General features: G+C 39.3%; 2 protein-coding genes across 15 annotated transcripts in view; one reads left to right on the top strand and one right to left on the bottom strand.

Moving 5' to 3' along the window:
• The window catches only part of LOC116268599 (GPI mannosyltransferase 3), a 38,190-nt gene extending 15,197 nt beyond the window's left edge, over positions 1 to 22,993 (bottom strand). For 2 of the 3 annotated variants that reach the window (XM_031662625.1, XM_031662626.1), the window contains exons 1-7: positions 22,813 to 22,993; positions 21,754 to 21,889; positions 20,776 to 20,893; positions 14,715 to 14,819; positions 12,488 to 12,618; positions 10,231 to 10,371; positions 1,126 to 1,177 (exon numbers count right to left, since the gene is read on the bottom strand). In XM_031662625.1, coding sequence (XP_031518485.1) covers positions 1,126 to 1,177; positions 10,231 to 10,371; positions 12,488 to 12,618; positions 14,715 to 14,819; positions 20,776 to 20,893; positions 21,754 to 21,889; positions 22,813 to 22,948 — 819 coding nt within the window. In that variant the 5' untranslated portion in view covers positions 22,949 to 22,993. The remainder of the gene's footprint in view (positions 1 to 1,125; positions 1,178 to 10,230; positions 10,372 to 12,487; positions 12,619 to 14,714; positions 14,820 to 20,775; positions 20,894 to 21,753; positions 21,890 to 22,812) is intronic. The other variant, XM_031662627.1, reaches the window with a different exon arrangement.
• LOC116268511 (cell cycle progression protein 1) overlaps positions 1 to 24,854 on the top strand; it is an 89,862-nt gene extending 65,008 nt beyond the window's left edge. For 8 of the 12 annotated variants that reach the window (XM_031662617.1, XM_031662613.1, XM_031662614.1 and 5 more), the window contains one exon: positions 24,194 to 24,854. In XM_031662617.1, the coding sequence (XP_031518477.1) occupies positions 24,194 to 24,426 (233 nt within the window). In that variant the 3' untranslated portion in view covers positions 24,427 to 24,854. Of the gene's footprint in view, positions 1 to 22,876; positions 23,326 to 23,695; positions 23,719 to 24,193 lie in introns of those variants that run through there. The other 4 variants (XR_004181834.1, XM_031662622.1, XM_031662623.1 and 1 more) reach the window with 4 other exon arrangements.
• The last annotated feature ends 394 nt before the right edge of the window (positions 24,855 to 25,248 follow it).

Here is a 25,248-nt window from a genome sequence, read left to right as displayed (position 1 = left end):
AATTAATAATTTGTTTTTTTTTTTTTTCGTGCAGTGGCACGATCTCGGCTCACTGCAAGCTCTGCCTGCCAGGTTCACACCATTCTGCTGCCTCAGCCTCCCGAGTAGCTGGGATTACAGGCACCCGCCACCACGCCTGGGTAATTTTTTGTATTTTTAGTAGAGAAGGGGTTTCACTGTGTTAGCCAGTATGGTCTTGATCTCCTGACCTTGCCATCTGCCCGCCTTGGCCTCCCAAAGTGCTGCAATTACAGGCGTGAGCCACCGTGCCCGACCTCATAATTTTGACTAATGACTATATGGAATCCTTCTTGTTATTTTTTCTTCTTTAAGTATTAATGTGTTCTTTGTTAATTTGTAAAACTAGGTTTTTGAGATTCAAAGTGAGGTTCAAACTTACATTTTAGCAATCTAAGTTTTTTTTTTATTTCAATAGTTTTTGGGGCACAGATGGCTTCTGGTTACATGAATAAGTTCTTCAGAGGTGATTTCTAGGATTTTGGTCCACTCATCACCGAAGCAATGTACACTGTACCCAATATGTACTCTCTATTTTTCACCCCTCTCCCACCCTTCCCCACCCCGCGTCCCCAGAGTCCATTCTATCATTCTTATGTCTCTGCATCCTCATAGCTTAGCTCCCACTTGTAAGTAAGAACATATGATATTTGGTTTTCCATTCCTGAGTTATTTCACTTAGAATAATGGCCTCCAGTACCATCCAAGTTTTATATCTAGTTAGAGATAAGGAGGATACTAGACAAATTTTTCGGACTGTGTGTGGTACTTTACAATATCACATTACCTGTTAAGATAAAGCTTTGAAAACATTACAATTTGAATTACAGCACAAAGCTGACAATAATGACAAACAGCAACAACAGGTAACATTCAGTGCTCACTTAATAATTCCCTGCCTTAAAATGTACTCTCCTGAATATTAACTAGGAATACTAATTCTTTTATGTAGAAAGCACAACAAATTGAACCAAAGGCTTATTAGGATATGCCTAGAAGTCTTTTGTAGTGTATCCCATATCATTTAAAAAAATTGTTTGCCTCTGTTCTAAAGTATTAATGGATTAAAAATAAAAATAGCTGTTAGCTTAATATACTTTTACTTACTTGGCCAAAAAAAATACGATCAATCATCAGAGACAAACTCAAAGTAGCAAAGCTGAAAAACAAAAATAGAATAGTGATTCACATTTGCAGCTTGCTGAAAATCCACTATTAGCATATGGCTTTGTATGTGCCTTGCATCAAAAGCCACCATAAAAATGCTTTACAGTTTCACCAACTGAATATGGATTTACACATTTTGAAAGGTATCTGTTGATAAAGATCAGTAAATAAGGTTATATAATTAATTAATATCGTAAAAATATATTAATATAAAGATTATTGAAAGACTACTGCAGTGTAACAAATTACCCCAAAACTTGTTAACTTAAACTATGAATATTTACCATTTCATAGTTCCTGGGGATCAAGAACCTAGGTGTTGCTTAGCTGTGTGCCTCTGGCTCGAGGTCTCTCATGAATTGTAGTCAAGCTCTTAGCAGGGGCTACAGTTTCATGTGAAGGTTCAATTGTGGGTGGATAGATCAGCTTCCAGACTTGCTCACATGGTTGCTGATGGGGCTAAGTTCCTCAATATATGGCCATCTCCTTAAGGCTGCTTCATGACATAATAATTGGCTTAACCCAGGGTAAGTCAGCCAAGAGTGAGTGAGACAGGCACCCAAGATGGAAACCATAGTCTTTTTTATTTATTTATTATTTTCTTTTTTTTAGAGACAGGGTCTTGCTCTGTCACCCAGGCTGGAGTGCAGTAGTGTGTGATTATGGCTCACTGCAGCCTTGACCTCCCGGGCTCAAGTGATCCTCCCACCTCAGCCTCCCAAGTAACTAGGACTATAGGTGTGTGCCGCCATGACTGGATAATTTTTGGATTTGCTGTAGAGATGGGGTCTCACTATATTACCCAACTGGTCTCAAACTCTGAGGCTCAAGCAACACTTCCACCTTGGCCTCCCAAAATGCTGGGATTACAGATGTAAGCCACTGTGCCCGGCCACCATATCTTTTCATAACCCAGTCTTGTAAATGATATCCAGTCCCTTCTGCTGTATTCTACGCATTAGAATTGAGTCAACAAATCTAGCCCATGTTCAAGGGGAGGGGATTATACATAAACAGCAGAAGGATGAGATCATTGGAGGCCATCTCAGTGACTGCCTACTACAAACACATATACAGAAAAATACGCTATGAGGATAAAGCTCTATGAATCATCACTATATGAACACAACTGTGTAACTGCCATACAGAGCGGAATAAAGAGTATTAGCAGCACCCCCTTATCCCTCCAATCAGTCAGTCCCTACCCCCTCCTCAAAAGTAACCCAAAGGTAACCCTTCCGCTTCCCAAAGATAACCACTATCCTAATTTCTGACAGAACAGATGAGTTTTATCTTTTTTTGAATTTTATAAGAATAGAATCATACCATATGTACTCATGTCCAAATTCCTTTAGTCATTATGCTTGTGAGATTGAACCAAGTTTTTTTGCATGCTGTAGTTCATTCATTTACAATGCTGTGTATTGTAACTATGTATACCACACTGTATGTATTCCTGCTGTTGATGGACACTGTGCTTCCATTTTCAGCTATTGTGAATAGTGCTGCAATGAACATTCTTTTACACATCTTTTGGTATCCATATATGTGCATTTCTGTTAGACATATACTTAGGACTGGAATTGGTGGGCCCTAAGGTAGTGGTCCCTAACCTTTTTGGCACCAGGGTCTGGTTTCTTGAAAGATAGTTTTTCCATGAACAGGTTGTGGGGGTGGGAGTGGGGCATGGTTTCTGGATGAAACTGTTCCACCTGAGATCACTGGACATTAGATGCTCATACGGAGCACAATCTAGATCCCTTGCATGTGCAGTTCACAATAGGGTTTACACTTCTATAAGAATGTGACAGGAGGTGGAGCTCAGGCAGTAATGCTTGCTTGCTCACCTCCTGCTGTGCAGTCCAGTTCCTAAGAGGTCATGGACTGGTGCCAGTCCACAGCCTTGGGACTGAGGACCCCTGTCCTAAGTTATAAGTGCAACTATGTATTTATTTAGCTTTTGTAAATACTTAAAAGTTTTCCAAAGTAGTTAGTAGTTTGCATTCCCACAGGAATATATAAGTTCCACATCATACTAGCCATTTGGGTGGATGTATAGTATAGTAGTATTTCATGGTGGTTTTACTTTGTATTTCCTAATAACAAATGAGATGAGTCTCTTTATACTTATTGACCATTTTAATATTTTTTGAAGTACCTGATGAAATCTTTTCAATCATTTTTCTATGAGTTATCTTTTTCTTATAGATTTTTACAAGTTTTATATATAATCTGGATGTAAGGGTTTAGTTGGTTACATGTATTACAGCATCTTCTTCTGATCTGTAGCTTGCTTTTTCACTCTTTTTTTTTTTTTTTTTTGAGACAGAGTCTCACTGTGTTGCCAAGGCTGGAGTGCAGTGGCACAGTGGCATGATCTCAGCTCACTGCAGGCTCCGCCTCCCAGGTTCAAGCAATTCCCCTGCCTTAGCGTCCTGAGTAGCTGGGATTACAGGTGTCTGCCACCACATCCGGCTAATTTTTTGTATTTTTAGTAGAGACAGGGTCTCACCATATTAGCTAGGATGGTCTCGATCTCCTGACCTCATGATCCACCCGCCTTGGCCTCCTAGTGTTGGGATTACAGGTGTGAGCCACCACGCCGGCCATGCTTTTTCACTCTTAATGGTGAATCTGGGCCGGGCGCGGTGGCTCAAGCCTGTAATCCCAGCACTTTGGGAGGCCGAGACGGGCGGATCACGAGGTCAGGAGATCGAGACCATCCTGGTTAATATGGTGAAACCCTGTCTCTACTAAAAAGTACAAAAAAACTAGCCGGGCAAGGTGGCGGGCGCCTGTAGTCCCAGCTACTCGGGAGGCTGAGGCAGGAGAATGGCGTGAACCCGGGAGGCGGAGCTTGTAGTGAGCTGAGATCCGGCCACTGCACTCCAGCCTGGGTGACAGAGCGAAACTCCGTCTCAAAAAAAAAAAAGGTGAATCTGATGAACAAAAGTCTTTAATTTTAATATATTCAAATGTATCTATCTTTTTATTTATAGTTAGTACTTATTGTCTATTTAGGAAAGTTTTGCCTGCCTCAAGATCATGAGGATATTCTGTCATATCTTGCACAACCACCACTGTTTTACCTTTACATCAAGATCTATAATTCCCTCGGAGTTTTTGCTTTTTTGTTTTTCATTTTTGCTTATGCTGGGATGGTAGGAGTCAAGATTTTTTTTTTTCCATATGGATAGCCAACTATGTATTTATTGAAAAGACTATCCAGGCCAGGCTCAGTGGCTCATGCCTGTAATCCCAGCACTTTGGGAGGCTGAGGCGAGTGGATCACAAGGTTGGAGTTCAAGACCAGCCTTGCCAACATGGTGAAACCCCGTGTCTACTAAAAAAAAAATACAAAAATTAGCCAGGTGTGATGGCAGGTGCCTGTAATCCCAGCTACTCAGGAGGATAAGGCAGGAGAATCGCTTGAACCCAGGTAGCGGAGGTTGCAGTGAGCCAAGATTGCGCCACTGCACTCCAGCCTGAGCGACAGAGTAAGACTCTGTCTCAAAAACAAAAAAACAAAACAAAACAAAAACAAATCAGAAAAGAAAAAAGAAGACTATCCCTTCCTTACTGTACTACAGTATCACTTTCCTCATAAAGTGACTACATATGTTTGTATGCTGCTGGACCATATTCTGTACCACTGATCTATTTGTTTTACCTTGCACTAATTCTAATTCTAAGTTGTCTTAACTACGATAGCTTTGTAATAAGTCCTTTTTTTTTTCTGAGACAGAGTCTCACTCTGTCGCCCAGGCTGGAGTGCAGTGGCACGATCTTGGCTCACTGGAGCCTCCGCCTCTTGGGTTCAAGCGATTCTCCTGTCTCAGCCTCCCGAGTAGCTGGGACTATAGGCACCCGCCACCATGCCCAGCTAGTTTTTGTATTTTTAGTAGAGATGGGGTTTTGCCATGTTGGCCAGGCTGGTCTCGAACTCCTGACCTCAGGTGATCCGCCCACCTTGGCCTCTCAAAGTGCTAGGATTACAGGCGTAAGCCACTGCGCCTGGCCTACACTACTAGATGTTAAGACTTATTACAGGGCGGGTGTGGTGGCTCCCTGGCCTACACTACTAGATATTAAGACTTATTACAGGCCAGGCGTGGTCGTAATGTACCTCAATTTGGGTTTATCTGATGTTTTCTCAGGATTAGATTCAGGTTATGCATTTTGGCAGTTAACACCACCAAAGTGAAGGGATGGTTTTCTCAGTGCCTCCGATCAAGCATCTCACAATACTGATTTGTCCTATTACTAGCAATGTTAACTTCAGTCACCTAGTTAAGGTATGTCTCCCAAGTTTCTCTGCTATAAAATTATCATTTGTAATTAATAGGTCTCTTGTGGAAGATACTTTAGAACTGTGTAACTATTCTTCAAACTTTTACCCACTGGTTTAATATTCAAGTGCAATTAATATTTGTATATGGACCCTGTATCTAGTGAGCATGCTTCATTTGTTTACTTATCTAATAGTTTATCTTTAGATTCTTTTGAATTTTCTACATATACAATCATGATACAAAGTCACAGAGTTTTATTTCCTCCCTTCTACCATTAACTCGCTTTTCTTGTCCTATTGCACTAGGTAGGATGGATACTGTTGAACAGGAGTGGTGATAATAACTATCGTTGTATCTTTCCCAATCTCAAGGGAAAGGGTTTTAATATGTTCACACTAAGCACGATTTTTCTGTAAAGTTTTTATACAAACTGTCGTATGAATCAGTCGCTTTCCACAGTTTGTTTTCTAAGGGTTGTCTTCCCCCTCCCTGACAATCATGACTAGGCCTTTAGTTTCATCATATGCTTTCTGTGTGTCTATTAAGAAAGCCGTATTATTTTTCTCCTTTATTCTCTTGATGTCATGAATCATACTGACTGATTTTCAAATATCAAATATTATATTCTTGGAACAAACCCAATCTTGGATGTCATGTATTCTTTTAAATATTGTATGGATTCAGTTTACTAATATTTCTTCAGGATTTTTGCATTCACAGTCATGAGAAATACTGGTTTATAATTGACCTTTCTTGTAATGTCCTCGTTAGATTTTGGTATCGAGAATATGCTATTGTCATGAGAAGAACTGGGAAATGTTTTTCTTTTTCCGTTCTGTGGAATAGTTCATGTGAACTGATGTTTCTTCTTTCTTAAATGTATGGAATAATTTGCCAATGAAGCCATTTGAACCTGATGCATCTTTCTTTGAAGATCTTAACTACAAATTAAATTTCTTTAATTCATATAGTACTGTTCAGATTTTCTACTTCTCCTGTCAGTTTTGGTAAGCTGCATTTTTCTAGAAATGTGTTCATTTGTCAAGTTTATTAGCAAAAAGTTGTTTATAATATTGTCTTCTTCATTTTGGGAATGGCTGTAAGACCTATAGTCATTCCTGTCTTGTCAATTATTGGTGAGATAGTGTGGCAGCTGGAAGGCAATTGAAGTATTTTGGATTTTACAAAATGACAAAATGATATCCCAAATTCTCAAGGCCATGTAAAAAGTAAACAAAAATTGGTCCACATATATTATAATTTTTCCTAAGACGAATTCAATATTTTTCTCTATATTTAGAGACACTATTACTGTTTGGAGATGCAACTGACTATTTTTAAAGAGTGCTAAATATGTAAAAGGTTGTTATATCATTCAAGTCTGAAGCCAACTCTATGCATCAAAGGACTTGAATATAAGACTAATTAGGACTGTGATTGACATTTGTTCTATACTGCAAAACTTCAGAATATTTTCACGTGCATTATCTCATTTGTTCTCTTCTATATTTTGCTACAAAATAAACAAAGCAAGCATCTGATCTATGTGAAAAGGTTCCTTTAGGCTTTTTCAGCTTTAAGCGAGCTCATTCTCCATGCATGCCAAATTCATATTCACCCTGATGTTACTTGAAACACCACCCACTTTATAAGGCTTCTACTAATATTCCCTCTGCAAGCAGAATTAGATTACTTTCTGTTCTTCTGCAGAATTTTGTTATGTCTAACTTAGAATACTTCATTTTTAATTTTTATTTCTATTTTGAGATGGAGCCTCGCTCTGTTGCACAGGCTGGAGTGCAGTGGTGCGTTCTCGGCTCATTGCAACCTCTACCTCTGGGGTTCAAGCGTTCTCCTGCCTCAGCCTCCCAAGTAGCTGGGATTACAGGCACACCCCACAATGCCCAGCTAATTTTTTTGCATTTTTAGTAGAGACGGGGTTTCGTCATATTGGCCAGGCTGGTCTTGAACTCCTGACCTCAGGTGATGTGCCTGCTTCAGTCTCCCAAAGTGCTGGGATTACAGGCGTGAGCCACCGTATCCAACCACTAGACCCCTTTAAATCACTGGGTAAGAATTATAATCCCTAACTGATGATGATTCAACCTACGATTTTTCAACTTTAAAATGGTACGCACACAGCCATTCTGTTTTTCACTTTCAGTATAGTATTCAATGAATTACATGAGATATTCAAATATTTTATTATGAAATAGGGTTTGTGTTAGATGATTTTGCCCAACTGTAGGCTAAGGTAAATGTTCTGAGCATGTTTATGATAGGCTAAGCTGTGATATTCAGTACGTTAGATGTGTTAAGTGCATTTTTAATGTAGAATATTTTCTTTTTTATTTATTTTGTTTAGAGACAGGTTATCACTGTTTTTCCCAGGCTGGAGTGGAGTGGAATGATCATAGCTCACTGCAACCTTGAACTCCTGGGTTGAAGGGATCCTCCTGCCTCAGCCTCCCAAGTAGCTAGGACCACAGGCGTGCCTACTGCCACCTATACTTGGCCAATTTTTAAATTTTTTTTGTTGAGACGGGGTCTCATTATGTTGCTCAGGCTGTTCTTGAACTCCTGGCCTCCCAAGGCACTGGGATTACAGGTGTGAGCCACTGTGCCTTGCCTGACTTATATTTTCAACCTGCAATGAGTTTATCAGGATGTAATCCCGAGTCAAGGAGCATCTGTATTGTTTTATCTTTTTCCCCCACAGACTTTGACTTTGAGAGCAGACACTGTATCTTACTCACCTCTGAATTATCAAATGCTGGATACAAAGTAGGTTAAATGCTTATTAAATGAGTAAGTTATTATCATGCTGCTGATGAGATTAACAAGGCTTTCTATCTCCCTCAGTGTCAAATCCGGAATGAACTGAGCCCCTGCTATCTCTCTGACCTCATTATTCCATTCTCCCAAGCTCACTCTCTTTTAGCCACATCCGTCTCCTTGCTGGTCCCTGAACATGCCCAGCATACTTAGTACTTGGCTGGTCCCTTTACCTGGAATATTCTCTCATCAAGTAACTACATGGTTCACTCTCTCAACTCCTTTAAGTTTTGGCTCCAGTGTCACCTTACATGGTGGTCTTTCCCAACCACCCTGTTTAAAAATAACAGCTCCCCTGTCACCCCAAGCACTGGCATTCCATCCTCCTTATGCCACAATTATTTTTCCCTGTATTGCCATCACTTGACAAATATATATTTATTCTTATCTTTTTAGCTGTCTGTCTCTCCCTACTAGAATGTAAACTTCATGAAGGCAGGTACTTTTTTTGGTTAAACTGATGCATCTCCTACATCTGGAACACTGCCTGGCACATAGTAGGATTAAATACTTCCTGAATGAATGAATACATTTAATGCAATATTATTAATACACCTGAGAAACGACAACAGTGGCAACTGAGACGCAAGACAATTTAGTCCTTTCAGATTGCTACCCGAAAAATACTTGTGACTAGTGAACACTAGTACAGTCATGCATTACTTAACAATGGGGATATATTGTGAGAACTGCATCATTAGGCAATTTCATCATTGTGCAAACATCATAGAGTGCACTTACACAAGCCTAGATGGTACAGCTTACAGACATCTAGGCTATATGGTATAGCCTATGGCTCCTAGGCTGCAAACCTATACAGCATGGTACTATACTGAATATTGTAAGCAATCGTAACATAATGCTATGTATCTATGTATCTTAACTATAGCTAAACAGGTTGGGCATGGTGGCCCATGCCTGTATTTCCAGCACTTTGGGAGGCCAAGGTGGGAGGATCACCTGAGGTCAGGAGTTTGAGAGTAGCTGGCCAACATGGTGAAACCCCAACTCTACTAAAAATAAAAAAATTAGCTGGGCGTGGTGGCAGGCGCCTGTAATCCCAGCTGTTTGGGAGGCTGAGGCAGGAGAATCACTTGAACCTGGGAGGCGGTTGAAGTGAGATTGCGCCATTGCACTCCAGCCTGGGTGACAGAGCGAGACTCGGTCTCAAATAAATAAATAAATATAAAATATATATAGCCAAACAGAGAAACTAAAGTATAGTAAAATACGGTAATTTAATCTTATGGGACCACTGTCATAAATGCAGTCCAGTGCTAACCAAAATGTTGTTATGCAGTGCATGATTGTATATTAAAAAGATCACTGTTGTAAGAGTCAGAATGCAGTCATCCCTTCAATAAATAATTATTTGGGGTAGTCTACTAGATACTTGGGATGTGTCTGATCCTAGGAGCTCACAGTATAGTTAGAAGACCTGGGTTTCAATATCAGTATAGCAACCAGGCCAATGACTTTGACTAACACATTTTTAATTTCTCCCAGCCTCCTGTTTTCTCTACTACCAAATAAAAACATATATTGCCTAGATAGAAGTATTATGAAAATTATGAGGTAATATGTGAAAACACATTATGAATTATAAAGCCTTATACAAATGTAAAAGAATCAAGTATCTCTAAAATATATTTGAGAAATATTTAGTAAATAAAGCATCAGAAAGCGCTAAGTTAGAAGTAATTACAAAAGCACTCAGTTAAGCAAATTAAAATAGTTATAATCAGGATCATAAATATAAGAATATAATATATAAGTTTTGCAATATTCTATTTCCTTGGACTAAGAGTGCTCATTGACATTAGAAGATAAAATAATTAACTGAAAGATGTAAAATCTTGTTCATAATCTGTGATTTATAGGCTACTAAAATTAATGGATGGATTATTGCCACACTTACCCTACAGGTAAAAAATGATGTAGAATAAGATCAAGCTTTCTTGGTTCTTGACAGAAATGTCTGAAGAGCAAAGGTGTCCAGGGAATAACAGCTGTGGGACGAATTATGAAGGCAAGTGCCACCAAGGATGAGTACTTGACACTGTAAGAGGAAAATGTGTGATAAGACAAGTGGGAAATTAACTTGAAGTTATCTATTATTTACACTGTGATTTGACATTTTCCTTTTGGTATGAATAGCTATATGAACTTTTTTTTTCTTTTTTTGAGACAGAGTCTTACTCTGTCACCCAGGCTGGAGTGCAGTGGCTCACTGCAACTTCTGCCTCCTGGGTGCAAGCGATTCTCCTGCCTCATCACCCCAAGTAGCTGGGATTACAGGTGTGCGCCACCATGCCTGGCTAATTTTTTGTATTTTTAGTAGAGACGGGGTTTCACCATGTTGGCCAGGCTGGCCTCCAACTCCTGACCTCAGGTGATCCACCCGCCTCAGTATCCTAAAGTGCTGGGATTACAGGCTAATCCCCGTGCCCGGCTAATTTTTTGTATTTTTAGTAGAGATGGGGTTTTACCATGTTGGCCAGGCTGGTCTCAAACTCCTGACCTCAAGTGATCCACCTGTCTTGGCCTCCCAAAGTGTGGAGATTACAGGCGTGAGCCACCGTGCCCAGCCAATACTTGCATTTCTTAAAGGAGTGTGCAAAATGTCATTTTATTGTCAGGTCTAGAATAGTATCTGTCGTACTTATACAAGGAAAAATGCTTATATAGCAGTCCTTTTGTATCACATGACCCTTGCACTTCCTAACAATTAGGGAACGGCACCTGGGCCCAAGTAGCCAATCTAAGGCTGGCCAGTGTGAAATAAAGTTATCTCCAGATAGAGACAATGATATTTAATGGACCTAATTAGATTCTCTCAAATTGAATATGAGATACAGAGAAATTTGGGTAATTGCTAGCAAGAATAGAAGTGGACAGAGACTAGCTAAGTCCCTAAATGATGGAAGACTAAGGCAGGATTCATAGGCTATTTGGTATATAAAGGCACAACAAAACAGCCCATTCCCCAAAACTGCCTTGGATTCTGCATAACATTTCAATTCATTTGTGTGGCTGAGATATTCTACAGTTTTCTTCCAGTCCTGGCCACAAGGCTTGAGATGCCCATTTTCCCTTTTAGTCTTATAATAAAGTCCTCATCATATACATAACTTGAGTGAATGCTTTTTCTTGTAGTTAAGAGAGTCTAAGACAAAATGATCTTATTTGATTTGATCCTCCTAACCTTTAACTTCCTATTCCTTTTGTGTAGGAAGAATGGATACTAGAATTTTAACTAGATCTCAAATTCTGTCTTTTTTCCTTTCAGTATATCCTAAATACTGTTACTACAAAAGTTTTTCAAAATCAGATTTGATTATGTCATGCTGCTCAAACGCCTCAAATGGCTCTCTATTACCTACAGAATAAAATCCAAATTCAAAGTCCCATTCCAGCCTCATCTCTTATTCTTCTCCTCTTACATGCATCCTACCACACTCTACAACTACTCTGGATAATCTGCCCTGAATATACTGTAACTGTAAATGAAGCCCACTGACAGTTATGTGCCTTCACTCATGTTCCCATTGCTTGGTATTTGTTTCCCCAGTTTAAAGGAAGCCAAATAAAGTCCAAGTATTTCCTATTTGCCCTTCCAAATCTTTTCTCCTCCAGCCTTTATCTAGTCTGCATGCAGGAAAGCTGACCTGAATGGACAGCATCAGTGGCTACCTTGCTTTCTGGTTTCTGACTGTTTTTGGCTGAGAGGCAGAAGAGTTGGGTCAGGATTATTTATTCCCCTGGCTGTGTCCTCATTATTGCTAAAGACTGGTTGTGCCTGTCCCCTGCTGGGGCCCTCTCTTATAATTATAGCTCTTTACAAATTCCAGTAACCATTTCTTCTCCTTGCTCTTTGGGGCCTAGAGATACTACAGACTTCCTGCTATAACTAGGCTGGCGGTACGATGGTGTTTCCTTATTGGCTTTCCTAAATATTGTCTACACCTTCGCAAATATTCCTATTGTTAAACTCTCCTTAATTATTCCGTTTGAGTATTATCTGTTCTCTGCTATAATGTATCAACTGAACATATTATTGTGGTTCTCATGACTCATGAAAATTAGGGGGTCTACTAGACATTACAATATGTTGATATTTAAGATTTTTCAAAAGTAGAGTTTTGTACATAATTATTAACAATAATTTTTCTTACCTGTTCATAGACTTTGAACCTTCCAAAGGATAGTAGAAAAGAGCAATTATAGTGAGAACAGTTTCCATGGTGTTTGTAAGTGTTCTGGTACAGCAATACCATGTGAACCAGGAGCACAACTGGCAAAAAAACTAAGAAAAAGTATAGAGCAAACATGTATGAAGTTGGAAATGGAAAACCTTAGTACATATTATCTTCTAAATAGCAAGCAAGTCTAAATATTGTGAAAAGGACATCAAAAGGTAGATGATATTAAAAGTAAGTAGGCATGCCCAAACATTGTTTTTAGAAACCTGTATCAAACACAGGTTTAAAATAATAGCAGATCTGTATTTGTTCATGTTAAGAAGTTTATACTTTCAGGTGCATTTTTATGGCACTCCATTTGATTTAAAATCAATCCCACTTTCCATTAATGAAACACATAAAAAACAGATTCTTTTCTGGTAGAGTTTAAGAAGATTGAAATTCATAACTAGATTCTTCCAATCAATATTTCTCAAACTGTCTTATAGTGCTGACACAAGTATTGTGACTTTTTAAATTGACCTTGTTTGGAATGTTGCACTTGTTTGGAATGTTTCCCTGTTTTGAAATGCTGATGAAAAATTAAGACAAAACAGGAAACAGGGAAAAAAAATCTGGAGACATTATTAAATTTTAATTTGGAAATTGACTAAATTAATGAATCAGTTTTTGGAAGAACATGCACACAGAGCACCATTAAGTCTACAAAACAAATGTGTTAAAAGAAACTTATTGAGGCAATTGTTAAGCATGTGGCACTAGCTTCCCATCTGGTCAAACATAGCCTTTAAAAAATGTTCCTAATTTTCATGAAAGTAAAAGTTTTTCCTAAACTAGAAGAACCTAGTGCTTTATCTTTCTCTTTCTTTTTTTTTTCCCACGACGGAATCTTGCTCTGTCACCCAGGCTAGAGTGCAGTGGCATGATATCGGCTCACTGCAACCTCTGCCTCCCGGGTTCAAGCAATTCTGCCTCAGCCTCCCGAGCAGCTGGGATTACAGGTGTCCACCACCACCCCTGGGTAATTTTTGTATTTTTAGTAGAGACGGGGTTTCACTATGTTGGCCAGGCTGGTCTCGAACTCCTGACCTTGTGATCTGCCCACCTCGGCCTCCCAAAGTGCTGGGATTATAGGCGTCAGCCACCACGCCCGGCCCTAGTGCTGTATCTTTGGGGGAAGGACTTCAAAGCCATCATGACTTTTGCCTACCATTTTATGTTGAGTTTTCAGCAATGCACATAAAATATAAGCACAAAATAATGAGGCTAACCATATCGCTGAATCAATTAGCAAGGACTTAGTTGCTAAACCAATCTTTCTTTTTAATGCAAAAGAATAGAATACCTGCAGAAATGTTCCCTTTCTAATTTATTAGTAAATTATATTTCAGAGATATGTTGCTAAATTGGTTACTTGGAATTTAGAATGTATTTTCCAATAGAAACAATATAAAAAAAGGTAGTAAGACTTTCAAACAGGTTCATATAAGCTTATTAACTTTACAAAGAGCCAAGTGAATTAACAACAGTACTACAGAATCCAATCCCTCATCAGGATATTGTTTAAATGGGAAAAATCCATTCAAGATCTGAGTGGGAGATGTCAGGAATCTATCTCTCCACCTTGAAATAAGTTAAATGACAAAAGATAGTCTTCTATACCATACTCTCTTCCTTACATGAGTCCAGTAATTGCACCAACCTAATATTGTTGTGGCACAAACCACAATTACTTTTGCACCAACCTAATACTTCCAACATCTCATTCGGAAGTGAAAGAGTTTCAGTGCAAAAAGATTTCTTGGGCTGCACCTCAGACAGAGGCTGGCTAGAGGAACAGAACAAGGGTTGTACATAGTTAAGATGCTTTGTGAAGTAGTTGGTAATTTAGAACTATCCTTACTCAATTCTATGGAAAGAGAGGCAAGGATAGTTTTGAGGAGTGAAGGGGCTTCCAAAGGCTGTCTCCCAGGGTTTAGACTCTAAAAGGGTTTGAGGGCATCCCTGTCCAGGGCTTAATCAGAAGGAAAGCTATGGCAGGTGCCCCACTTGCATGTTACTGTTCTTAATTATGGACGTACCTCTATAAAGTTGTATGAATTACCTTCTAAAATTGTTCTGGGAATCAGTGTTTCCATGTGCTTTATACCTATAGGAATGAAATAACTGGCATACAGCTTCTAAAGTATTTAGGACTTACCACCCATCTTGCCACTTCCTGATTTTCTAGTTGCTTCATTAATGAGTAAAGTCTCACGTCTGCTACAGCAGACAGAAGTGCTTGGGCAAGTCTAGGAATCCAAATCTTCATCAGTTAAAAAGAAGAACAGGATGTTAAAAACATCTGTTGGTTCACACTGAATTATGATAAAAGTCAACAAGCTGATCCAACTATCTATGGGAAGCCATTATTAGTACAAAAATAGACAATATATTTTTCTATTCTTTTGCAAAACTACATCCCTTTTTCTGTAAAAATTATATTCTCATTAAAATAATCAATGTAGTTTTAAGTTTTACCAGTCTCATTCTCTGTATGTGTGTGTATATATGACATATATACACATATATAGACACACATATATTATATATAAATATAAAATATATTATAAATATAACTATATATTATATATAAATATAAAATATTTACATCTCATTCTCTGTATGTGTGTGTATATATGACATGTGTGTGTATATATGACATATATACACACACATATATTATATATAAATATAAAATATATTATAAATATAACTATATTGTATATAAATATAAAATATAAAATATTTACCAGTCTCATTCTCTGTATGTGTGTATATATGACATATATACACATATATAGACAAACATATTATATATAAATATAAAATATATTATAAATATTACTATATATTATATATAAATATAAAATATAAAATATTTACCAGTCTCATTCTCTGTATGTGTATATATGACATATATAGACAAACATATTATATATAAATATAAAATATATTATAAATATAACTATATATTATATATAAATATAAAATATAAAATATAAAATATTTACCAGTCTCATTCTGTGTGTATATATGACATATATACACATATATACACACATATATATTATACATATATTTTTAAATTATTTTTTATTACATTGATTGATTGATTGACAGGGTCTCACTCTGTCACCCAGGCTGCAGCCTTGAATCCTGGGGTGAAGCAATTTTCCTGCCTCAGTCTACTGAGCAGCTAGGACTTCAGACATGCACTGCCACACTCAGCTAATCTTGCCTCAAGTGATACTCCCACCTTGGCCTCCCAAAGTGTTGGGATTACAAGCATGAGCCACTGTGCCTGGCCCTAATTTTAATGTAAATATTAATAGCCAATCATTTCACTGTGTTAAGTTTCTATTTTAAAAATATATTTATATTCATTAGCAACAACAGGTTTTTAAAAATTCAAGTATTTGCAGCACTGTGTACTATGTATCATGCTAAGTACTTTATATGTACCAACTCATTTAGTCCTAACAATCTTCTGAGTAAAGGATTGTTTTATAGATGAGGAAACTGAGGCACAGAGAGGTTAAGTAATTTTCACAAGGCTGCACAGCTAGTTAGTATGAAATCCAGCATTATAAACCCAGGTGGGCCTGACTTTAATTACTAAGTTACACGGCTTCTCTATCCTGCAATATAGAGAATAACAAATTACATTTTTTTCTGTCGCCCAGGGTGGAATGCAGTGGTGTGATCTCCATTCACTGCAAGCTCCACCTCCCACCTCCTCCTGCCTCTGCCTCCAGAGTAGCTGGGACTATAGGCACACACCCAGCTAATTTTTTGTATTTTAATAGAGACAAGGTTTCACCACGTTGCACAGGCTGGTCTCCTGACCTCGTGATCTGCCCGCCTCAGCCTCCCAAAGTGCTAGGATTACAGGCATGAGCCATTGCACCCAACCAACAAATTACCTTTTAAAAAAGCACAAATATTCTGCAATTATATGAACATGGTATTCAGATGACATTAAAGAGTAAATTTAAGTGTAAAATTGAAATAAAGAATAAATGTATTACAACTAAAGTTAGAAATGCTAATGCTATGCACTAGCATCTCTCAGAGTTCCAAAAAAAAAAGGTGTCATAGTTAACACTAACAAAATAACACGATGGTAGAGCACAATTTAATCTTGGTTTGTTCAAAAGATGTGTTTCTAAAAATTTGTATGTGAATTTGTATTTGTGTGTATGTGTGTGTTTGTGTGTGTGTGTGTGTGAGACAGAGTCTCACTCTGTCACCCAGGCTGGAGTGCAATGGTGCAATCTTGGCTTATGGCAACCTCTACCTCCCGAGTTCAAGTGATTCTCTTGCCTCAGCCTCCCAAGTAGCTGGGATTACACGTGCCCGCCACCACGCCTGGATAATTTTTGTATTTTTAGTAGAGATGGGGTTTCACCATGTTGGCCAGCTAGTCTCGAACTCCTGACCTCAGGTGATCCACCCACCTCACTCTCCAAAAGTGCTGGAATTACAGGTGTGATCCACTGCGCCGGCTGTTAATTCATATTTTTGTTGAATCAAACTTCATTAACTCCACATTATAGGAGCTGCTTTACTTTGAGTTGTCAGTGGCTTTTAGCACTTTAGCTTTATGTTCTTTTTGTCCACAGTGTGTAAATAAATGCTAAAATTGGAAAGTTAAAGGTACACGGTACTTAGTTCCACATAAACTGTGCCCTGTAAAATACAGGAAAAGGCACTCATGTACATACCTTCTTTTTACTCTGCATAGGGAGCTATAAGCTTCATCCTTACTTCCCAGGCCCCCTGAAAGCAGTTCATATGAAAAGTCAATTTGGCTACAAACTTAATATGAGCCAACAGTGTGAGGTAGCTATTAAACAGCTAAAAGAATTCCTGCGCTCTGAGAAATGTAAGTTAATGAACCCACCATATTCTGAACTAGTTACTCTGCCTTCAGTATTGTGTCAGTTTGGAGATCCACATTTTAAGATGAATATTAATAAATTACAAAGTATCTACAGGATACTATCTATGATTATGAGGTTAAGAGCTAGAGACTTTTACCCTGAATAAAGAGAAGTTTTTCTAGGGTGGTTAAGTAGAAGTAGAAATCTTGAATTTAAAACAAAGTAGACTTTAGCATAAAAATAAGCGGAGTTCTGAACTCCCAGTCATTAGCAGTCTCTCCAGATTTTGATACCATAATTTTCCATGTTACAGTAAGGACCTGCTAAAGAGTAAAATAAAGCAGTGGAGTGAGGTAAAGAGAAGAAACATGCCAGGCGTAACTTGAACACTAGGCCTATGTTGGCAGCTCCTCATTCCATACTTCTGTTCTTGAAGCTCCTGACTCCTCCCCTAAGCTACAGGAGCCAAATACCCTTGTGTTGTCTTCTGACTATTCAAAGACCTTACTGTTGGCCAAGCTTGATGGCTCATGCCTGTAATTCCAACACTTTGGAAGGCAGAGGCAGGTGGATCATTTGAGTCCAGCCTGGCCACAGTGAAACCCCACCTCTACTAAAAATACAAAAATTAACCAGGTGTGGTGGCAGGCACCTGTAATCCCAGCTACTCGGGAGGCTGAGGCAGGAGAATCACTTGAAGCCAGGAGGTGGCGGTTACAGTGAGCCAAGATCGTGCCACTGCACTCCAGCCTGGGCGACAGTGTGAGACTCCATCTCAAAAAATCCAAAAACCAACGAACCTTACTGTGGTTCCCCATTCAGGTTTCCCCTCCTCTTCCTCTTTCCTTTCACATGTTCTAAGCCATCACAGGCCAAAAGACATATAACATGAGCCACATGTGTAATTTTAAATTCTATAGCTGGCAAATTAAAAAGCAAAAACAGAAATGACCCCAAAACCCAAAACAGGTAAAATTAATTTCATCTTGTCTAACCCAGTGTATCTAAGGCATTATCATTTGAACATTTAATCAATTAAAAAATTATAAAAATATTATTATTTTTTGTACTAGGCCTTTGACATTCAGTACATATTTTACATTTCTAGCACTTCTCAAATTGGACTAGCCACATTTGAAGTCTTCAACAGCCACATAAAACTACTGGCTACCATGGTGGACAGTGCAGCTCTAAGCCATGTCTCCTTTAAAAAATTTTTTTTGTAGAAACAGAGTTTTGCTATGTTGCCCAGGCTGGTCTCAAACGCCTGGCCTCAAGCAATCCTCCCACCTCAGCCTCCCAAAGTGCTGAGATTACAAGTGTGAGCCACCATGCCCAGCTGTGCATAAGCCTTATGCAGTTTGTAGAGGAGCTATCTGGGAAGAGTACTGGGCTGTGAGTAATAGACCTAGGATTTAGCTCTAGTTCTGCTTTTAACACGCTGTGACCTTGGTCTATTTACTTTACTTCTCTGACCTCTTCCAGCTTCAAAATTATGTATATAATTTGCTTAAAATAATAATGACTGATCATATCCTAACGAATCTCTTTGCATGGTCAAGTTCTAGATATGACAATGAGTTCCTTTTAGGGGGGCTGGAGCGGGACAGGGGAGGCTTCCTTTACACCACAAAATGACCTGGTGGGTCAGCTACAGATGGAGTGCAGTGGATAGGTCTTGGAGGAGCAGGGAATTTTTCTATCTTGAAGACTTCTTCATTCGTAATCTGACCTACTTCCTGGGACATAAAATGTCATTGATGAGATTATGTATATTTTCTTGTGATTCCAGACTTTATGGATACCTTGCATAATCTATAAACTAGCAGATAACTGTAAGAGGAGAAAAGTCAGGCCGCAGCTCCTAAATTCTACCTGTGTTAATGGAAGAAACTCTGCTACCACTCTGAATTCTCCTTCCCTATCATCTTCCCATTTGAAGCATCAGTTTCAGTGGTTTAATTTCCCTAATTTCTCAATAATGGGGAAGCAAGTATTGCAACTGGGAGAGTACAACCCTACCTTAAAACAAATACCCCAGAACCTGTGTCTTTCTAAGCTACACAAAACACCTCAGGATTTGGACTGCCTTTGGAATGCTGAGCCATTAACCCCCACTGACAGAAATCGGGGAGACCCCAAACTCTGAGTCTCATCTGATGATAGCTTAAAAGATCACGGGAGTGAGGCTAGAGAAACTTTTGCACCATTAGTCCTGCCCTTGTACCCTCTCCTGGCAACTGACCCCAGCAATTAATAACCTAGGAATTACAATCCTACTTACTGTTGATCCTAGTTATTATATAGCACAATGATTATGCATATCACTAAATTTTTCTCAAATTAAATTTTTTAAAGTTTTAATTTCAACACTAAATCCTGAGTGGGTTTGTATGTATACAGACTTCATAAAATCATATAACATGGTCTTCCACTTACAAGGTAAAAAACACAAAATACAACGCTGCTCTCCAGTGATACTTTTTTTGGGCGGGTGGGGTGGGGATGGAGTTTCGCTTTTGTTGCCCAGGCTGGAGTGCAATGGTGCAATCTCAGCTCACCGCAACCTCTGCCTCCCAGGTTCAAGCCATTCTCCTGCCTCAGCCTCTGGAGTAGCTGGGATTACAGGCATGCGTGCCACCACACCCAGTTAATTGTGTATTTTTAGTAGAGAAGGGGTTTCTGGGTGTTGGTCAGGCTGGTCTCCAACTCCCAACCTCAGGTGATCTGCCCACGTTGGCCTCCCAAAGTGCTGGGATTACAGGCATGAGCCAACACATGGGCAGATCACCTCAGGTCGGGAGTTCGAGACCAGCCTGACCAACACAGAGAAACCCCGTCTCTACTAAAAATACAAAATTAGCCGGGTGTGGTGGCACACACCTATTATCCCAGCTACTCGGGAGGCTGAGGCAGGAGACTCACCTGAACCCGGGAGGTGGAGGTTGCGGTGAGCCAAGATCACGCCATTGCACTCCAGCCTGGGTAACAAGAACGAAACTCCATCCCCCATCAGAAAAAGAAAGAAGTATACTTCTAATGTCCGAATAATACATAATATAGTCATTTTGAAAATCTGCACATCATAACAGGATTCCTCACATCAGGACATTTTCATGCTCAGTTTTGTATTTCAGCGCAAACTAAAGAGTTACACATCACAGTATGTCTGTAGTATCATGGGCTTCCCAGATATGGCTGGACTTTAGCAACAGTAGCCTTTTAAAAACAAATTCCATGGCCCCAACGGCATTTAGTTAATACACATTAAGCTTTGAAAAAGGTAGAATAGATCTACTTTTAATAAGTATTTTGGTTACTTTTATTTGAACTTACCAGCAACTGAACACTATCTTTCCCTAAAAGATGAAGAATCTTGTAAATGCTTGCAAAGATTAAGGGATAAGTGTAACTCCTCAATCTCTCTGTCCATTCCCAAGTCAAATAACCATAATTAGTAACATTAAGGAGTAAATGTCAAATAATATTGAAACCTATTTCCTTTTTTTTTTTTTTTTTTAAGATGGGGTCTCACTGTCTTGCCCAGGCTGGTCTCAAACTTAGGCTCAAGTTGGGTGCACCTGTAGAGGCAGGAGGACCTCTACAGGTGCACCCAACTTCACTTGGCAAATCTATTTTCATTTCCATTTATAAACCAATATTTTATTTTGTGGCAGTCTTAAAACAGCATTTTATACTGGATATTTGCATTACAAATTCAACTGGCCAACTAAACTCTTAACTTCTTCAAGGCAGTAATGTGTTTTTTACTTTCTCGGTATCCTCCAAGTGCTAAGAACTATGGGAATGTATGCTAATGGCTGTGTCAAGTATATTAACATAAAGGAAAGATACAGGAGAAAGATTAGTATAAAGTAATGGTGTACTTTGATGAGTTAAAATTATTTGGGGAAAATACAGAAAACTGAAAATATGTATAGTAGTCCCCCCTTATCTGTGGTTTCACTTTCCATGGTTTCAGTTGCCCACAGTCAACCACTGTCAGAAAATATGAAGATATTTTGAGAGAGAGACCATGTTCACATAACTTTTATTATAGTATTGTGTTAAACTTATTATATTTTAATACTGTTAATCTCTTACTGTACCTAATTTATATAAACTTTATAAGTGTGTGTATTTTTTTTACATACATAAAAACAATATATACAGAGTTTGGTACTGTCTACAGTTTCAGGCATCCACTAGGGATCTTGGAAACTATCTCCTGAAGACAAGAGAGCAGGGGGGACTACTCTAAAAGAAAATGAACACAATTTCCAAGATGAATACACAAGAAACCACAAAGGATATTTGAAAACCATGTGATGTGCAACTTCAAGAGACTGCCAGTATTCATCTGGAACAAAGCTTGTTTGCACTAAAAAACAGTTTAATATTCGTAAAGCTATGGTGAACAAGACCAGATGAATATTCTCTCCAAGAAGATCTGAAAAACAGAACAAAACAGGTAGTAGTGGCACAAAAGTTAGGCAGTTCCACTTGCAGAACCTAAAATCTGCTGCTCTGGTTGGCCCCTTGTAAGGCACAGTAGCGACCTCTGGCCCCTCCACACCATTCTCAAAGCCAACCTAGGGAAGGTTATACAAGGACCACAGCCTCATCACTGGGTGACTGTCCCTCTTTTAGCTTAGCCAACTTTTCTTGTAACTTATTGTATAAAGATAATATTAAAATATTAAAATAATATAAATATTTAAAATATTAAATATTAAATAATATAATATTAAATATTAAAATATTAATTAAAATATTAAAGAGTGGGTTAACTAAGGCCTTAGGCTAATTAATTAGGTCATACTACGTGTGTATCTAATAAAAAACAGCTAATAAATTACTAATTTGGGAAGCAACCCTTTGTATATGTGCAATATAAAATGGTCCTCTGTACATTTTAAAATATATTGATGCTTACTATTATATATGCCAGGCGCTGTGTTAATTTCTTTACATGCATCTCACTTAATCCTCCACACAGTACTATGGGATAGGTATTATTAGCCCCATTTTACAGACAAGCAAATTGAGGCCCAGAAATTAAACTGCCTCGTCCAAATAAAGCTGTAAATTACTTATCAGGATTCAAACCCGGATCTGTCTGCTGTCTCCAAAGTCCTGCTCTTGACCACAATGGACAGTCTGTCGGCCAAATACAGAATATTCTTTTAAAATTTGAATTTAGTTGCCAACATTTAGAAATCAGAATTTATATTAAAATCTGTGTTTCCAGCATTTCAAAACTCGTTAAGATCTGGCAACACAGAGCTCAACGGGCAACCGGCTGGTAGTGAAATATACGGGGGCTCCTTTCAGATGGGGCAGGAGCTCTCCAGACAGCACCCCCTCACTCACCCCCGCGGCGCCTGGCGTTCTTTTCCTGGGTGCTGAAGTACAGGGTAGACTTTCTCTTTCGCAGCTTTATCTTCTCGTGGGAGCGGTTCTGGAGACCACGCAAAGTGAGGCTGGCATCTTCGCGTCCCCGCTCCATTCCGCACTTGCTTAGAAGGCCTCCTCATCCCCAGCCGCCACCTTCCTGAGGCGGAAGAAAGCTGCAGGAGCGTGCTGCTAGTCCATCCACTAAGTTTGGCTTTTGCGAGCAGCCGTCGCTCGCAAGCCCGGAAGTAACTGGGAATTGGCAACTTTGTCTCTACCACCCCAAGAGGTGCCTCGCGTGCGGTTTTCTTTCGCTGTTTCCGAACCGAGGTATTACTACTCGCCTTTGGCTTGGCGGTCTCTGTGCTTGGGGGTCCGAAAACTGCCAGAAGGAGCCCGGTCTCATCTCTGGAGGGGAGCAGGCGGTAGCGAGTTTAGCGACGTGGAGCGGGCGCAGAACAGTCGGGGGTGCCTGAGTGGTTATTAAAAATGGTAATGATAGGCCGGGCGCCGTGGCTCACGCCTGTAATCCCAGGACTTTGGGAGGCCGAGGCGGGCGGATCACGGGGTCAGGAGATCGAGGCTATCCTGACTGAAAAAGAAAAAAAAAGTAATGATAATCGTAAACGTCAGTGTTGGTGTAACATTTTAAGTTCGTTGCTCTCAGAAAAAATGCCCGTTGAACGAGGTGGACAGGGTAGGGATGATTTAGCTTCTTGTATAGATGTGGAAACGTGCTCAGTGGTTCCTGTGTTTTTGTTTTTTTTGTTGTTGTTAGTTTCTTTTTGTTTTTTGTCCTCTAGTTAAAAGTAAAACCAGGCCGGGCGCGGTGGCTTTCGCCTGTATTCCCAGCACTTTGGGAGGCCAAGGCGAATGGATCACGAGGTCAGGAGATTGAGACCATCCTGGCTAACACGATGAAACCCTGTCTCTACTAAAAATACAAAAAATTAGCTGGGTGTGGTGGCGGGCGCCTGTAGTCCCAGGTACTCGGGAGGCTGAGGCAGAAGAATGGCGTGAACCCGGGAGGCAGAGCTTGCAGTGAGCCGAGATCGCGCCACTGTACTACAGCCTGGGCGACAGAGGGAGACTCCGTCTCAAAAAATAAAAATAAATAAATAAATAAATAAATAAATATATATATGCATTTAAAACCATTGAGAACATTATGTAATAGAAGAGGTTTTAGCTTTGTCTTATACCCTTCCCTAATTCATTTCCTGTACTCTTTATGTATTTATATTCTTGTTTCAATTAGTAACATAAAAATATTGTTCACTCCAGTGCAAAGTAGTGACGTAAAATCTTTTAAAAGGACATTGTGCTAAGTGATGGCTTTGCTTTCCATTTTTGTACACAGATTTGAAGAGATTTCCTGGACCTGGAGTGTGGCTTCCAAAACCACCTTTTCCTTGTGCTGTATTTGTTGCAACAATGTTTAGGAGATTGACACTTTCACACCTGCTTTTTACCACTATCCTTGGAATTGCTGGAGGAGTATATGTTTTTCAACCAGTATTTGAACAGTATGCCAAAGATCAGAAAGAATTAAAGGTGCAGTTGGTACAAGAATCAGAAGAGAAGAAAAGTTAATACTACATTGAGTTAGGCCAGGCGCGGTGGCTCACTCCTGTAATCCCAGCACTTTGGGAGGCCGAGGCGGGTGGATCATGAGGTCAGGAGTTCGAGACCTGCCTGACCAACATGGTGAAACCCTGTCTCTACTAAAAATACAAAAATCAGCCGGGCTTGGTAGTCTGCACCTGTAATCCCAGCTACTCGGGAGGCTGAGGCAGGAGAATCACTTGAACCTGGGAGACAGAGGTGGCGCTGAGTTGAGATCACGCTGCTGCACTCCAGCCTGGGCGACTGAGCGAGACTCCATCTCAACAAAAAGAAAACAAATACTTCATGAAGTTGAACCGTAATAATTGCTTAAAGTTCCATTGTAATTATTTTAACTTTAGCAAAAACATAGATGTATTTAAAAATAAATCATGGATAATGATTTTTTAACCTAACACTTAATGTTTACTGTATTTTTGTCATTTTATGTCTTTTTACCAGGACAGAAAAGTAATTTCCTTTTAAACAAAAGTGAATGTTTTAGAAATATTTTCTACTTGAGGTTTGTTTTTCTAGGAATTTAGCATATGTAATATCATGGGGTGCCAGCTTCAGTGTGTATAAAATAATTGGGGAGGGTGTTTACAATAGTATTTGTAGATATGTGAACCAAGTTAAACTACCTCAGACAGAAAGCCCTGCAGTTACCCTGCAATTAGATTGGTTTAATATATTTCGGCAGTCATTCAATCCCAGCCGTTTTTCATCTCAGGCGGTGTGGAGGAGTAGTTGAGAATTGGGATGGCTTAGATCAAATTGGGGTTTTAGAGAAGGTAGATGCTGTTTGAG

This window comes from Papio anubis, unplaced genomic scaffold (genome assembly GCF_008728515.1).
Source record: "Papio anubis isolate 15944 unplaced genomic scaffold, Panubis1.0 scaffold81, whole genome shotgun sequence".
In the NCBI taxonomy this organism is placed as follows: Eukaryota; Metazoa; Chordata; class Mammalia; order Primates; family Cercopithecidae; genus Papio; species Papio anubis.
The sequence above is the reverse complement of the archived record's forward strand: the minus strand, read 5'-3'. Positions and strand labels throughout refer to the sequence as shown.